General features: G+C 42.3%; 1 protein-coding gene across 4 annotated transcripts in view; it reads left to right on the forward strand.

Annotated features, from left to right (window-relative positions):
• LOC142390484 (IQ motif and SEC7 domain-containing protein 1-like) overlaps positions 1–14,828 on the forward strand; it is a 205,557-nt gene that overhangs the window by 176,502 nt on the left and 14,227 nt on the right. For all 4 annotated transcript variants that reach the window (XM_075475944.1, XM_075475945.1, XM_075475946.1 and 1 more), the window contains 3 exons: positions 1,923–2,062; positions 4,470–4,595; positions 6,745–6,844. In XM_075475944.1, coding sequence (XP_075332059.1) covers positions 1,923–2,062; positions 4,470–4,595; positions 6,745–6,844 — 366 coding nt within the window. The remainder of the gene's footprint in view (positions 1–1,922; positions 2,063–4,469; positions 4,596–6,744; positions 6,845–14,828) is intronic.

Genomic DNA, 14,828 nt, shown 5'->3' on the forward strand with positions numbered 1-14,828 from the left:
GAAAGTAGTCGTTTAGATCCCCAACGTGTTGAAAACCTGACAAAATACCGGCTGTTTACTATTTTGTTCCCACGAATTCGGCGCTACTAAAGCTAGCCGCAGTGAGCAACGCACTTCCGGTTATTTTCACAAAATAAAATACCCGTTGCCTTTTATCATAGGGAAAGCCATTACCATACAATTGGTGCTTTTGTTTTGAAAACAGGAAGTGAACCTACCCTCGTTGTAGCTAGCTTGAAACTGCCGTTTTGACAGGAAATGACGATCGGCGACGTCACGTTACGTTGCATCTTGGGTAGTTTGAGTATGAGTAGTAACCTCATGATGCATACCCAACATTTCAGAGAATCTAGTATGCATCCGGGAACTTCTTGCTTACTCAAACTCGCATACTAACTCAAAAAGTTAGTAGGAGTAGTAGGAGAAGTATGCGGTTTCAAACACAGCCTCAGTCTGTAATCAGTCTTTGTCTGAAGTGATAACGGAGTCTGGAAACCTTTCAACCGAAGCTTGAAAGGAGCAGGAGAGCTGCAGGCTGGTGTCGTCGCTCATGAAAATCAGATTTCCACACGGCAGATTGGAGAGGCTAGATTTAGATTTTTCTCTTCAAGCTCGAAGGGATGTGCAGGTTTTCACTTGTTCTCAGTTGCTCCTAATTAATCAGATAAGTTTCATGCTTGTGTTGGGAACAGCCCACCAGCAGAGCAGCTGCAACTTTTCTGTAAAAATAACAGCAGAAACCTGGCAGAGCAGCTGGATTCTGATGTAAGAGGAGTTGAAATGAGATGAACTGAAGCGACAGAAGGCTGTGAGAGACGGGAGAAAGTAGGACCGACTTAGTTTCTATCAGAAAAACTGTTTGAGTTCTACGTTGTGTGTGGCTTTAGCAGAGGTGGGTAGAGCAGCCAAAAACTGTACTCAAGTAAAAGTACTGTTACTTCAGAATAATATGACTCAAGTAAAAGTAAAAAGTATTCATCCAAATAATTACTTGAGTAAGAGTAAAACTGTGCTCGGTGAAAAAACTACTCAAATACTGAGTAACTGTTGAGTAACGTCTGATTTATTTGTTAACACAAGCATTCAATCAGACAGACAAAAATACGAAATAATCATCTTTAGGCAAATTAGAGTTCATCCAGTTGATCAAATAAATTAAAATGAATTAATTAATTACAAAATAGCTTAAATTAAAATAATCCAGGTAAATTCAAGAACTTCAATAAAAAATAAAAGAGACTTAGGAAATGTTTAAAACATATGTAACCCATATGTAACCTAAAAAACAAACATTCACCTATCCATGGGGGAAAAAACGAGTTTAGGAAACTTAGCGCTACATGTTTCCTCAAGTTAGATGTTGAGTTTCTGCTGAAATGTGCGTTTGTTTTGGTTGACACAGAAGACACATAATGTAGCTGCTGTTTCTCACTCTTTGTAAGGTAAACATGCTTTCAGTATGAGGCCTCGTCTGCGTCTTCATTTCCCACCGTTGGTTCTGACATTTTTCATCTGTTTCTTTGTTTGTTTGCTACGACTGCTAATGCTAAAGCTAACCCGTCCCGCCGCTGAGATCGAGTATGGTCACGTGACCAGACTGCACGGCTGCGTCTGATTGGTGGAACACAGTCAGGTGGTAGAGCCTTTGGCGGAAGTCTCTCTCTCTGTCAGAATAAAACATTAAAATGAGGCGTACGCGGGGGGATAAAAATAATGAGGCGTAGAATACCAAAGAGGTAAGAAGAAAAGTAACCAGCTCATTGTAGCCTAATGTAGCGGAGTAAGAGGACAGTTTCTGCTGCACACATCTACTCAAGTAAAAGTAAAAAAGTATAGAGATTTAAAACTACTCCTAGAAGTATAATGTTTTCAAAAACTTGCTCAAGTAAATGTAACTCGTTACTACCCACCTCTGCCATCAGGTGTCGATAACGGACAGGACATCCCCAGAGACCTGCTGGTGGCGATTTATGGTCGGATCCAGAAGTGGGAGCTGAGGACCAACGATGACCACGTGTCCCAGGTCCAAGCAGTGGAGAGGATGGTGGTCGGCAAGAAGCCCGTAAGCCTCCAGCAAACATTTATTTATCAGTTAGGTTTATTTAGAAAAATCTGGAAGGATATTTTAGAATTTAAAATCAGATCAGAGAAAGTTAAGATTCAAAATAAACTATTATTAATTATTTTTACATTTACTTTTATTTCAAATGACATGTTTTTCTCATCAGCTTCATTTAATTAATTTAGCAAACATCAGTTCTGCATCTCAGAACTGCAACACGTCCCATAAAAGTCAGGACAGAGAACCTTCTCCCACTTAGAGTCGTTCTGACAGTGAGGACACCAAGTGATGAAGAGTTCCAGCTGTTATTTTGTTCTATTCTTCCTGCGAACACGTCTTAAAGGGATATTTCGCCTCTTTTGACATGAAGCTGTATGACATTACATATTAGCAACATCATTTATGAACATCTTCTTACCAGTGTTAATTTTGTCAGCTTTTTTTAATTTAGTCTTAGTCTTAGTCACAATGTCGAAAATCAATTTTAGTCTAGTGGAACAGGCGCCGTGCAGGGACAAACAGGGCAACAGCGCGTAATCTTCTGAAGTTCAAGAAACACTTATATTAACAATTACAAATTACAAATTAATTATAAACAATTACATTTTTTTAATGTCCATTCGTCCATGGCTTGTAAATTTCGTCTTGTCTTAGTCTCGTTAACGAAAATCATTTTTATTCTCGTCATATTTTTATTTTCTGGAAGCAATTTTGTGCGTCATCGTCACGGAAAAAAGGGGCGTTAACGAAATATTTTCGTCATCGTCCTGGTTGACGAAATTAACACTGCTTCTTACCCCCTGCTGCGTCCTGTGAGCAGAGTTCCAGCCTCGTTTTGGTGTTGATGAAGGTAGTCCGGCTAGCTGGCTGGGGTTTAAAAAATAAAGCGTTTTGCTTCTCTGAACAATATGCGTTCAACAGAGTAATACATTTGCATCACAAAATGGTTCTCCAGGAAAAAGTCAGACCTCACAATCGCTTGGCGCTATTTTCTCTCCCTTCGTATTACATTACGGTCATTCTGCAGATGCTTTTATCCAAAGCGACTTACAATAAGTGTGTTCCACATCGGTAGGCAAAAGAACTTCAGGTCACAAGAAATCATAAGTGCATTTCCTTCCAAAACCAAACAGCTAAGAGCATAACTAGTGCCAGAGTAAGTGCGGTAAGTTTGGTACCGAGACAAATGGGAAGACAATTTAGGAAACAAATAAGTGCGCAAGGAGCTAGGAGGAAACAGGTGATGTCCTCAGAGGGCGGATCAGGGTAGTGTTTCCTGAAGAGATGGTTTGCAGCCTGCGGCCAAAGATGGGCAGCGACTCAGCTGTGCTGACATCAGTCGGGAGATCGTTCCACCATCGGGGCGCCAGAACAGAGAAATCGTATCACTGCCTGCTGCCGACAGCCGCGCCTGTTATGGTGTTTGCTGCTCGGTCTGCACAGCAGGCAGTGATACGAAGGGAGAGAAAATAGGGCCAAGCGATTGTGAGGTCTGACTTTTTCCTGGAGAACCATTTTGTGATGCAAATGTATTATTCTTTTGAACGCATATTGTTTTGAGAAGCAAAACGCTTTATTTTTTAAACCCCAGCCAACTAGCCGGACTACCTTCATCAACACCAAAACGAGGCTGGAACTCTGCTCACAGGACGCAGCAGGGGGTAAGAAGATGTTCAGAAATGATGTTGCTGATATGGGATGTTACACAGCTTCATGTCAAAAGAGGCGAACTGTCCCTTTAATGCTGCCATCACAGAAGTGGAAATGAGCGTTCACGCATCACGATTACGATCTCCTGTCTGATGTGACATCATTATTTTTAAGCTAAATGCCTCCATTTCAACTTTATGGGAATATTTTGCAACGTTTTATTAACAAATTAAATTAAGTTAATGAGACAAAACATGAAATATCTTGAGGTTATGTCGTCTGCAATGAAATAAAGGTTCAATTAAATGATAAATTAGCATTATTTATACCACGACAGGTTGCTAAGTACTCAAAGTGTAACATGTACATCACTGAAACCAATTTAAGTGGGATTATAAACAGGATTAAAGTGATCACCGTAATTCTATTTGAACAAGGAAACACTAAATGCAGATGGTTTCTGGTGCAGGTTGCATTAAGCTGTTGTTTTTTTGCTCATTATGCAGGAGCTGCTCTTGTATTATTCATGTTGTGGGGACAGTCATCTGCCTTATTGTTGCAGTTAAAGGTTGTTAGATAAAATCTTATTTACAGAAACACCTCCACACACTTGGCCGGTGGCTGAAAATGTTCCGATCCCAACAAAGACGGACAGACAGAGATGTACCTGCAGCTTTATTTCAGGGATTCCAGCTGTGAGAAGGCATGTGGTTCAGTTAGAAACATCAAATGATTCAGAAATGTGTGTGTGTTGCAGGTTCTGTCGCTGGCGCATCGCAGGCTGGTCTGCTGCTGTCAGCTGTTCGAGGTTCCAGATCCAAACAGAGCTCAGAGGAGCGGCGTCCATCAGAGAGAAGTCTTCCTGTTCAACGACCTGCTCATGGTAACACATCACTCAGTAGGGATTAGATTAGATAGATTAGATTGTACTTTATTTGTCCCACAACGGGGAAATTCACCTGCCACAGCAGCAACAACAGACATGAACAAGAAATTTAACAAAGAGACATTTAAAAAAAGAGAAAAAGTGAGCTAGTATAAATAATATTGCACATTGTGAAGTTGAAATGAATAAAATATAAATAAATACGGATAAAGAAAAATCTCTATATGAGTGGTGGATTGTCATGGAAAGGCAACAACATGATCAGTGGGTGCATGTGTTGAAAAGTCTGACAGCTGCCGGGATGAAAGGGAATCCAGGGTTCGAAGAGAACCGGCTCCCGGCGGTTCGATTCCGGGGGATCGTTAATCCGCCTGCCTAACGATCCCGTTTACAGGTTCTGCTAACGTCTGACGCTTCGTGTCTCGGCTCAGAATGTTTCCAACATGGCGTCGAGGCAGAAGCGCTCTGAAGTTTGGTTATATTTCACCAAAAAGGACAAAACTAGGGCCAGTTGCAACTCGTTTAGAGCATAAAATACCTTGGAGTTAAATACCTCCAACATGCTGAAACATTCGACCACACAGCAGTTACTGTGCACGAATGTTAAGTCTTTGGCTGTGTTCGAAACTGCATACTTCTCCTACTACTCCTACTAACTTTCTGAGTTAGTATGCGAGTTTCAGTAAGCGAGAAGTTCCCGGATGCATCCTAGATTCTCTGAAATGTTGGGTATGCATCATGAGGTTACTACTCATACTCAAACTACCCAAGATGCAACGTAACGTGACGTCGCGCCGATCGTAATGGCTTTCCCTATGATAAAAGGCAACGGGTATTTTATTTTGTGAAAATAACCGGAAGTGCGTTGCTCACTCCGGCTAGCTTTAGTAGCGCCGAATTCGTGGGAACAAAATGGTAAACAGCCGGTATTTTGTCTGGTTTTCAACACGTTGGGGATCTAAACGACTACTTTCTCACCTGAAAATGTTTCAAATGTTGCTAAAGTTTACAGAGTTTAGAGCTTAAGCGAAACAGCTTCAGGCCGGCTGATTTCGGCTCGGGCAGGAGGGAAATGCATTGTGGGTAAACGCTCTGCATACTGTCTGATTGATGAGTATGCAGTATGTAGTATGTAGTATGCAGTATGTAGTATGCGGTTTCGAACACAGCCTTTGACACGCTGCTGAGCAATGGCGGCGACTCTCGCGGGGGAACTTGTGGCATAGTGTCTTCCTTCTCAAAAGTTTGAGGTAACGTAAAAGTTTCAGGTCCTGTTGACTGTAATAATGTCACATACTGTATGAATAATTTTAGGAATGCAATCTGTTGGTTTCCTTAACTGGGAAACTATTTTTTGAATTGGCTGTGTGTATATAACAAATTTGGAATCGATTTTATTGGATTAGATTGGATTACAAGGACTCAGGTCAGCTGGTCCAGTCCAGAGTCCAGACTAAACATGGAGAAGCAGCATTTAGCTGTTGTGCTGCTAACAAGTGGAACAAACTGCCAGTGGAGATTAAACTTTCACCAAATGTAGACATTTTTAAATCCAGATTAAAGACATTTCTGTTCTCATGTGTCTATGCATGAAATATCTTTTAACTTATCTAGACTGTTGCCTGTTTTTAAATTCATTTAAATGATTTTATTTGTTTCTTTGTATATTCTTTTATGTATTTTTAATGCTTTTTGCACTCCCTGCTGCAATGCTTTTAATTTATGTAAAGCACTTTGAACTGTTTGTACATGAAATGTGCTATATAAATAAATTTGATTTGATTTGATTTGATGCAAAGAACTCAAATCTAATTGGTTGTAAGTGGATTTTATCTTTGAAGCGCCTTCAGATGGTTTTTGCTGTGATTTGGAGCTTCGTGAATAAAACTGAACTGAATCGTTGACAGCGGTGAACTCACAGAGCTCCAGAAAGAGTTTAGAGGGAGAGCGGAGGTCAGGATCATATTAGGAGGGGTCGAGTCACCTGGAAACGCATGGAAAGATAGCATCATATTCATAAATCTTTTATAAAAGGCTGCACGTGTGTCAGAAATATCCTGATGTTTTCACAGCAAAGGACTTTAGAAATGTCTCACCTCCGAATGAACAAAGGAAATTTTTCTCATTTCACTCTCTCCTCCTTTAGGTGACGAAGATCTTCCAGAAGAAGAAGACTTCGGTGACATACAGTTTCAGACAATCCTTTCCTCTGGTTGACATGCAGGTCCACACCTTCCAGAACAGCTGTAAGCACCGCTCCTCCTCTCCATCTCCTCTGCATTTTTCTGTTTTATGTCCCTTATTCAGCTCTCAGGTTCTTCAGTGACCCGTCTCATAGCCAATCTTTTGGAAATTTGATTCATAAATTCCCTTAAAAAACACAACGACACTGCATAGGATGCAGGGTTATCATCAGATCTGTGGTAGGTGCCACAGACAGCCCAACCCACAACACTTCCCTTTAACTTCAACTGTTAATTCGAAGCCAGTAGAAATCCTGAGAATCTTCAACACTTTGCTTTTCCTGCTGCTCGTGTTCGGCAGCTTTAGTTACGAGTTATTCTAAGAAAACGAAAGCCTCCCAGACACTCGACAGCCTTTTAAGGCTGACTTTCTTATCCTCTCACAGCTTAAACACAACGTTGTTGAGTCTCACAGGGTCACTATTTACCACAACTAAATTTCTCTGACAGCACTTCCCATCATGCACCTGGTGGAGGTTCTTAACAACAATGAAGCCGACTGATAAGCAGCTTTTAGCCACAGCTGCATGTTTTAAGTGCAGATGAAAGGTCGTAGAGGCATGATGCAGTTAGCGTCTCCTCCTATTGGTCGGTCCAACTGGTTATTCTCAGCCTCAGCTTCCCCTGCTTCCTCTTCGGAAGTGACAACAACACGTGTGGGCTGAAAATGGAGAATGGGTCACTGAACAACACAATGGCTGTGTTCGAAACCGCATACTTCTCCTACTACTCCTACTAACTTTTTGAGTTTGCAAGTTTGCGAGTTTGAGTAAGCGAGAAGTTCCCGGATGCATACTAGATTCTCCTAAATGTTGGGTATGCATCATGAGGTTACTACTCATACTCAAACTACCCAAGATGCAACGTAACGTGAAGTCGCCGATCGTCATTTCCTGTCAAAACGGCAGTTTCAAGCTAGCTACAACGAGGGTAGGTTCACTTCCTGTTTTCAAAACAAAAGCACAGATTGTATGGTAATGGCTTTCCCTATGATAAAAGGCAACGGGTATTTTATTTTGTGAAAATAACAGGAAGTGCGTTAGCTCACTGCGGCTAGCTTTAGTAGCGCCGAATTCGTGGGAACAAAATTGTAAACAGCCGGTATTTTGTAAGGTTTTCAACACGTTGGGGATCTAAACGACTACTTTCTCACCTGAAAATGTTTCAAATGTTGCTAAAGTTTACAGAGTTTAGAGCTTAAGGGAAATCAGCTTCAGGCCGGTTGATTTCGGCTCGGGCAGGAACGAAATGCATTGTGGGTAAACGCTCTGCATACTGTCTGATCGATGAGTATGCAGTATGTAGTATGGTAGTATGTAGTATGCGGTTTCAAACACAGCCCATGTCCCCTTAATCCTCCCTTTGCATTCTCATTGGTTGTCACGCCGACGATACTCAGTCAGTACTGGGAAGTCTCCTCACACTGTGGTTTATAACTGGGTCACGTGTCTGCAGCCTGATGAAAATCTGGCTTAAAGGTGACACATTCTGCCCTGAAATGTGTGAGACAGGCTTTGGTTAAAATGCCTGTTGGTTTAAGCACAGTGGCTCCTGTCTCAGCCCTTTTTTTAACAGTCTGTCTTCAGGGTGGAGTCTAAAGAAATACCCCGGTTGGGTTTTTGGGGAGTTGTACACTTGCTGGTGACTTCAGACCCTCTAACATGTGCTCCCAGGGACAGAACGAAGGGATTTTATGTTCATGTTACCTTTAAGGTGAATAGGGTAATATTTTAAAAATATTAGATATCACCATGAAACTTCCTCAGTTGATTACTTATACAAGTATGAAAAAAAAGTGTATTACAAGTTTTAGAAAATTGTATGTTTAATTATTCAAATGAGGCATTATCTCATTAAATATGCACACATTTGCATATATTTCCGGAAGATAGATCTGAACATATGATAAAGCCAGGTGCAAAATTCTTTTTTCATTTTGTTTACACACAAAAAGAAAAGAAAATCACAAAGGGATTTCAGGATATCTGCTTTCATTTCCTAGGAAATCAAAATATACTGCCCATAGCCGTAAAAACATTTTTGCCATATTTTTTTATTATAATGTCACATAAATCAGGCCAGGAATGATTTATCAACAAATCCTTCTGTAAATATCTTCAGAATACTGCTAAGTGTATAACTGGAAAGTTTGGTGTTAGTAGGTGCTCCATAGACTGAGATATTGATACTGGAGAAATACAAAAAACTGATTTTGAGAAAACGGCATTTAGAGATTTAAATAGGGGAATTCATTTTGGTAAATTTGGGCGAAACGCACTGCTGCGAGTAAACAAAATGGGATGAAATAAACATTTTGAAGGAGTATACTGGCCCAAAATCTAAAAATTTACTTGATGAAAAATCACTGTTTTTGCCTGCCGTGTCTCGCCTTAAAATCATGTCGTATGAATTTTGCTTTAGTGGAGGGAAGCTGATGATCGGTGTTAATAACAATAAGACTCCTGCCTCCAGCTTCCGCTCCGTCCTGCAATGCAGAAGCAATTCTGCTGAAATTGTCCTGCGATCTGAGCAGAATTTGAATGATTCTCGATGCACATGGATGCAGAAGACGTTGCAGAGGAGAACAAACGGAACACAACACGAGTGGTGGTCCCCACAGATCAGGAAGGTATCAGGAGGGTCTTCTGCTAATCAGCTCCAAAAAAGCCCATCGTAATTATGAAACAGGGTTTTTTTAATTGGGGGAAAATGCATTAATGTTGCCCAGCATGCCTGTTTCTGCTCAAAGCGAGACATTATAGTTTGAAACGGGGATGAAAACAAGTAGAGTCTGTCCCAGTTGGAAATGTTCTCAACAATCTGTTAATAATCACTTGGCAAAACCTGTCGTTGCTTCTCTGTCCAACTCCGTTGGTCTGCCAGCTTCTCCTTTAATGTAAGGCTCTCCTGGTTCTGCAGAAGAGTGCTTATTACAGCAGCAGAAACACCGCCCGCCCGTTTTAAAGCCTCTGTGGAAGCACCTCACAGGATCTCCTAAATATCTGCCTGTAAACCTGAATCCCTCTGAGCACCACGCACTCATATGTGTGTGTTTCTGTGCTTCCACTCCAGCAGAAACTAATTGCTTCTCATTCACGTGCAGCTGTTTGGAGTCTGTTTCAGATCTTTCTCAGCTCAAAACCGGCTGTGGGTAATTTAAAGATCCGCATGCATACTCACAGTGAAGCTGAAAGAGTCGTTTTTAACTGGAATGAGCCATTTTTGAAGAAATGGCAAGTTAAGGCAAGGCAAAGGAATTCAAAGTGCTTTAGAGAAATCACAAGAAGGCAATAAAATCATTCCAAAAAAAAACAAACATATGAAGTAGGCCTGGGCAACGATTAAAATGTTTAATCTAATTAATCACATGATTTCCCTGATTAATCACGATTAATCGCATTTGTACGCAGAATCCAAAAATGAATCCAAAAGTAGCGTATAGCTTTTAGCATTTAGCTTTATTTTAAATGTGCTGCCATATGAATGAAAGTGCCATAACATTTGTTGTGCAAACACACTTTTAACATCAGCATCTTTCTGTAGTTTTTATGTAGAAGCCTCGCTCCACTGTCTGTTTCCTTGAATGACTTGCTGCTATCAGTTGTGTGTTTTGCCTTTAAGTGATATTTTAGACTGGAACTACTACGCTGAGAAGACAATTCAACTTGGCAGTGTTTACAGATGACTTTGGTTCTGTCGACTCCGCCGTCTGGAAGAACTTTAACATGAAAACGGCCGAGTAAAAGTTCCGTACCCTTCTCCATGTTTGGTGGATCCGCCGATTACTTTCTTTTCCTGTTCCACAGCAGACAGCAGCAGACTTTTACAAAATAAAAGCCTGTGAGCAACAGACTTTTACAAAATAAAAGCCTGTGAGCAACATACTTTTACAAAATAAAATACCCGTTGCCTTTTATCATAGGGAAAGCCATTACGATACAATTAGTGCTTTTGTTTTGAAAACAGGAAGTGAACCTACCCTCGTTGTAGCTAGCTTGAAACTGCCGTTTTGACAGGAAATGACGATCGGCGACGTCACGTTACGTTGCAAAAAGGTAGTATGAGTAGTAGGAGAAGTAGGCGGTTTCGAACACAGCCATTAAGTGCATGTAGACACCTTAATCTGACTAAGAACTGGATCGGATGGGATTCAGACCCCGAAACTGGGTTGAAAGTCACTCTAAACCTGCTTTTAGACGCTGAAGCACGTGGTGAATCAGACTTTGCGTTCTGCGCATGCTCCAGATGTTTTCCCGGGGTCGTGACCCGGAAGTCAAAGGAGACGATATTCCTGTTGTTGTCGCCGTCAGAAAGAAACAAACAACGCGATGGAGAATGCTCCGTTGGGCATCGAGGCTTTCCCTATGATAAAAGGCAACGGGTATTTTATTTTGTGAAAATAACCGGAAGTGCGTTAGCTCACTGCGGCTAGCTTTAGTAGCGCCGAATTCGTGGGAACAAAATTGTAAACAGCCGGTATTTTGTCAGGTTTTCAACACGTTGAGGATCTAAACGACTACTTTCTCGCCTGAAAATGTTTCAAATGTTGCTAAAGGTTACAGAGTTTAGAGCTTAAGAGAAATCAGCTTCAGGCCGGCTGATTTCGGCTCGGGCAGGAGCGAAATGCATTGTGGGTAAACGCTCTGCATACTGTCTGATCGATGAGTATGTAGTATGTAGTATGGAAGTATGTAGTATGCAGTATGTAGTATGCAGTATGTAGTATGCGGTTTCAAACACAGCCCATGTCCCCTTAATCCTCCCTTTGCATTCTCATTGGGTTGAAAGTCACTCTAAACCTGCTTTTAGACGCTGAAGCACGTGGTGAATCAGACTTTGCGTTCTGCGCATGCTCCAGATGTTTTCCCGGGGTCGTGACCCGGAAGTCAAAGGAGACGATATTCCTGTTGTTGTCGCCGTCAGAAAGAAACAAACAACGCGATGGAGAATGCTCCGTTGGGCATCGAGTTTGTGCAACAAGCAGCTCATCACAGACCAAATGTAGAGGGACGTAGCTTCATCTGGCTCTGCGTTCTCCATCTTTCTCCAATGCCTGAGTTTGTTGTTGTTGTTGGTGGTGCAGAGGTCAACAGGAAGTGGCTCTATTAGCAACAGTTGGAATGGGTACAGCGCCACCTATCATACCGGGGTATGACACGCTTTGTGATCCCATTCATTCACCGCCATATATCCAAGGAGAATTACCCTTGCTCAGCTCAGTCTGATTGTAATTTAGCCAATAATCTGATCCTTTCAGAGCCATGTGACCCCACTGAATGGTTGTACTGTGGCTGTTTGCATTGTTTAAACCTTCCACTTCAGCAGGGAGGAGTTGGCTCCCAGATCTGTGCGGCAGATCTGAGTCGGTGGCGTTTCCAATCTGCCTCGGCACCTGTTAACAGAACGCCACGCTCAGAGGTTCCAGAAATCACCTCCACTTTACAAAAGGCTGTGTCTAATGTGGCGGGACCACAATCATCTGGCTGTTGACCTGCAGAAGCACCGGCTGGTGCGGCTCAGGGAGTCTAAAGTGCATCGCTTTGTCTTTCTCCTGCTGCAGCACAGCAGCGGTCATGGCCTTAGTGGGGTTTTATTCTGCCGAATACCTTTTAGTTCCTCCCGAGTCTCCAAATTCTCCATTTGCAGCTGTATTATAGCCATTTCAGAGAAAGTGACTGATTCAAAAGGAGTCACCATCCTAAACTGCCCACATTCTCAACACTTAGTGGCAGAAGAACAGCAACAAATCAGTAGCTGGAACCATGGCATGCCACCAAGTTGTTCAAATAAAGCAGAAACTGGTCACAAGCTCACTGGAAACTCAGTTTATTCGTCCCATAAAAGTCAGGACGGTGAGCTTTTCTGCATCAATGGTGCCATTACAGAAGTGGAAATGAGCTTTGCTCATTCGGGCCCCGATCCAACCCCACAGCACACGTTTCCACCGTGTGACGCTCCATCCCAGACGCCTCAGAGCCCAGAGAAGTGGACGCCGCCTCAGGCTAACATCAGGCTAACATCAGGCTAACATCAGGCTAACATCAGGATAACATCAGGTTAACATCAGGCTAACATCAGGCTAACATCAGGCTAACATCAGGCTAACACCAGGCTAACATCAGGCTAACATTAGGCTAACATCAGGCTAACATCAGGCTACCATCAGGATAACATCAGGCTAAATCAGGCTAACATCAGGCTAACACCAGGCTACCATCAGGCTAACATCAGGTTAACATCAGGCTACCATCAGGATAACACCAGGTTAACATCAGGATAACATCAGGCTATCATCAGGATGACATCAGGCTAAATCAGGCTATCATCAGGCTAACATCAGGCTAACATCATGCTAACACCAGGCTACCATCAGGCTAACATCAGGTTAACATCAGGATAACATCAGGCTATCATCAGGCTAACATCATGCTAACACCAGGCTACCATCAGGCTAACATCAGGTTAACATCAGGATAACACCAGGCTAACATCAGGCTAACACCAGGCTATCATCAGGATAACATCAGGTTAACATCAGGATAACACCAGGCTAACATCAGGCTAACACCAGGCTATCATCAGGATAACATCAGGCTAAATCAGGCTATCATCAGGCTAACACCAGGTTAACATCAGGATAACATCAGGCTATCATCAGGATAACATCAGGCTAAATCAGGCTATCATCAGGCTAACATCAGGATAACATCAGGCTATCATCAGGCTAACATCATGCTAACACCAGGCTACCATCAGGCTAACATCAGGTTAACATCAGGATAACACCAGGCTAACATCAGGCTAACACCAGGCTATCATCAGGATAACATCAGGCTAAATCAGGCTATCATCAGGCTAACACCAGGTTAACATCAGGATAACATCAGGCTATCATCAGGATAACATCAGGCTAAATCAGGCTATCATCAGGCTAACATCAGGCTAACACCAGGTTAACATCAGGATAACATCAGGCTATCATCAGGCTAACATCAGGCTAACATCAGGCTAACACCAGGCTAACATCAGGCTAACATTAGGCTAACATCCGGCTAACATCAGGCTAACATCAGGCTACCATCAGGATAACATCAGGCTAAATCAGGCTAACATCAGGATAACATCAGGCTAACACCAGGCTATCATCAGGCTACCATCAGGCTAACATCAGGATAACATCAGGCTAACATCAGGCTAACATCAGGTTAACATCAGATTAACATCAGGCTAACATCAGGCTAACATCAGGCTAACATCAGGCTAACACCAGGCTAACATCAGGCTAACATTAGGCTAACATCAGGCTAACATCAGGCTACCATCAGGATAACATCAGGCTAAATCAGGATAACATCAGGCTAAATCAGGCTATCATCAGGCTAACATCAGGATAACATCAGGCTATCATCAGGCTAACATCATGCTAACACCAGGCTACCATCAGGCTAACATCAGGTTAACATCAGGATAATACCAGGCTAACATCAGGCTAACACCAGGCTATCATCAGGATAACATCAGGCTAAATCAGGCTATCATCAGGCTAACACCAGGTTAACATCAGGATAACATCAGGCTATCATCAGGATAACATCAGGCTAAATCAGGCTATCATCAGGCTAACATCAGGCTAACACCAGGTTAACATCAGGATAACATCAGGCTATCATCAGGCTAACATCAGGCTAACATCAGGCTAACACCAGGCTAACATCAGGCTAACATTAGGCTAACATCCGGCTAACATCAGGCTAACATCAGGCTACCATCAGGATAACATCAGGCTAAATCAGGCTAACATCAGGATAACATCAGGCTAACACCAGGCTATCATCAGGCTACCATCAGGCTAACATCAGGATAACATCAGGCTAACATCAGGCTAACATCAGGTTAACATCAGATTAACATCAGGCTAACATCAGGCTAACACCAGGGTAACATCAGGCTAACATCAGGCTACCATCAGGATAACATCAGGCTAACA

The sequence above is a fragment of the Odontesthes bonariensis genome, chromosome 10 (genome assembly GCF_027942865.1).
Source record: "Odontesthes bonariensis isolate fOdoBon6 chromosome 10, fOdoBon6.hap1, whole genome shotgun sequence".
In the NCBI taxonomy this organism is placed as follows: domain Eukaryota; kingdom Metazoa; phylum Chordata; class Actinopteri; order Atheriniformes; family Atherinopsidae; genus Odontesthes; species Odontesthes bonariensis.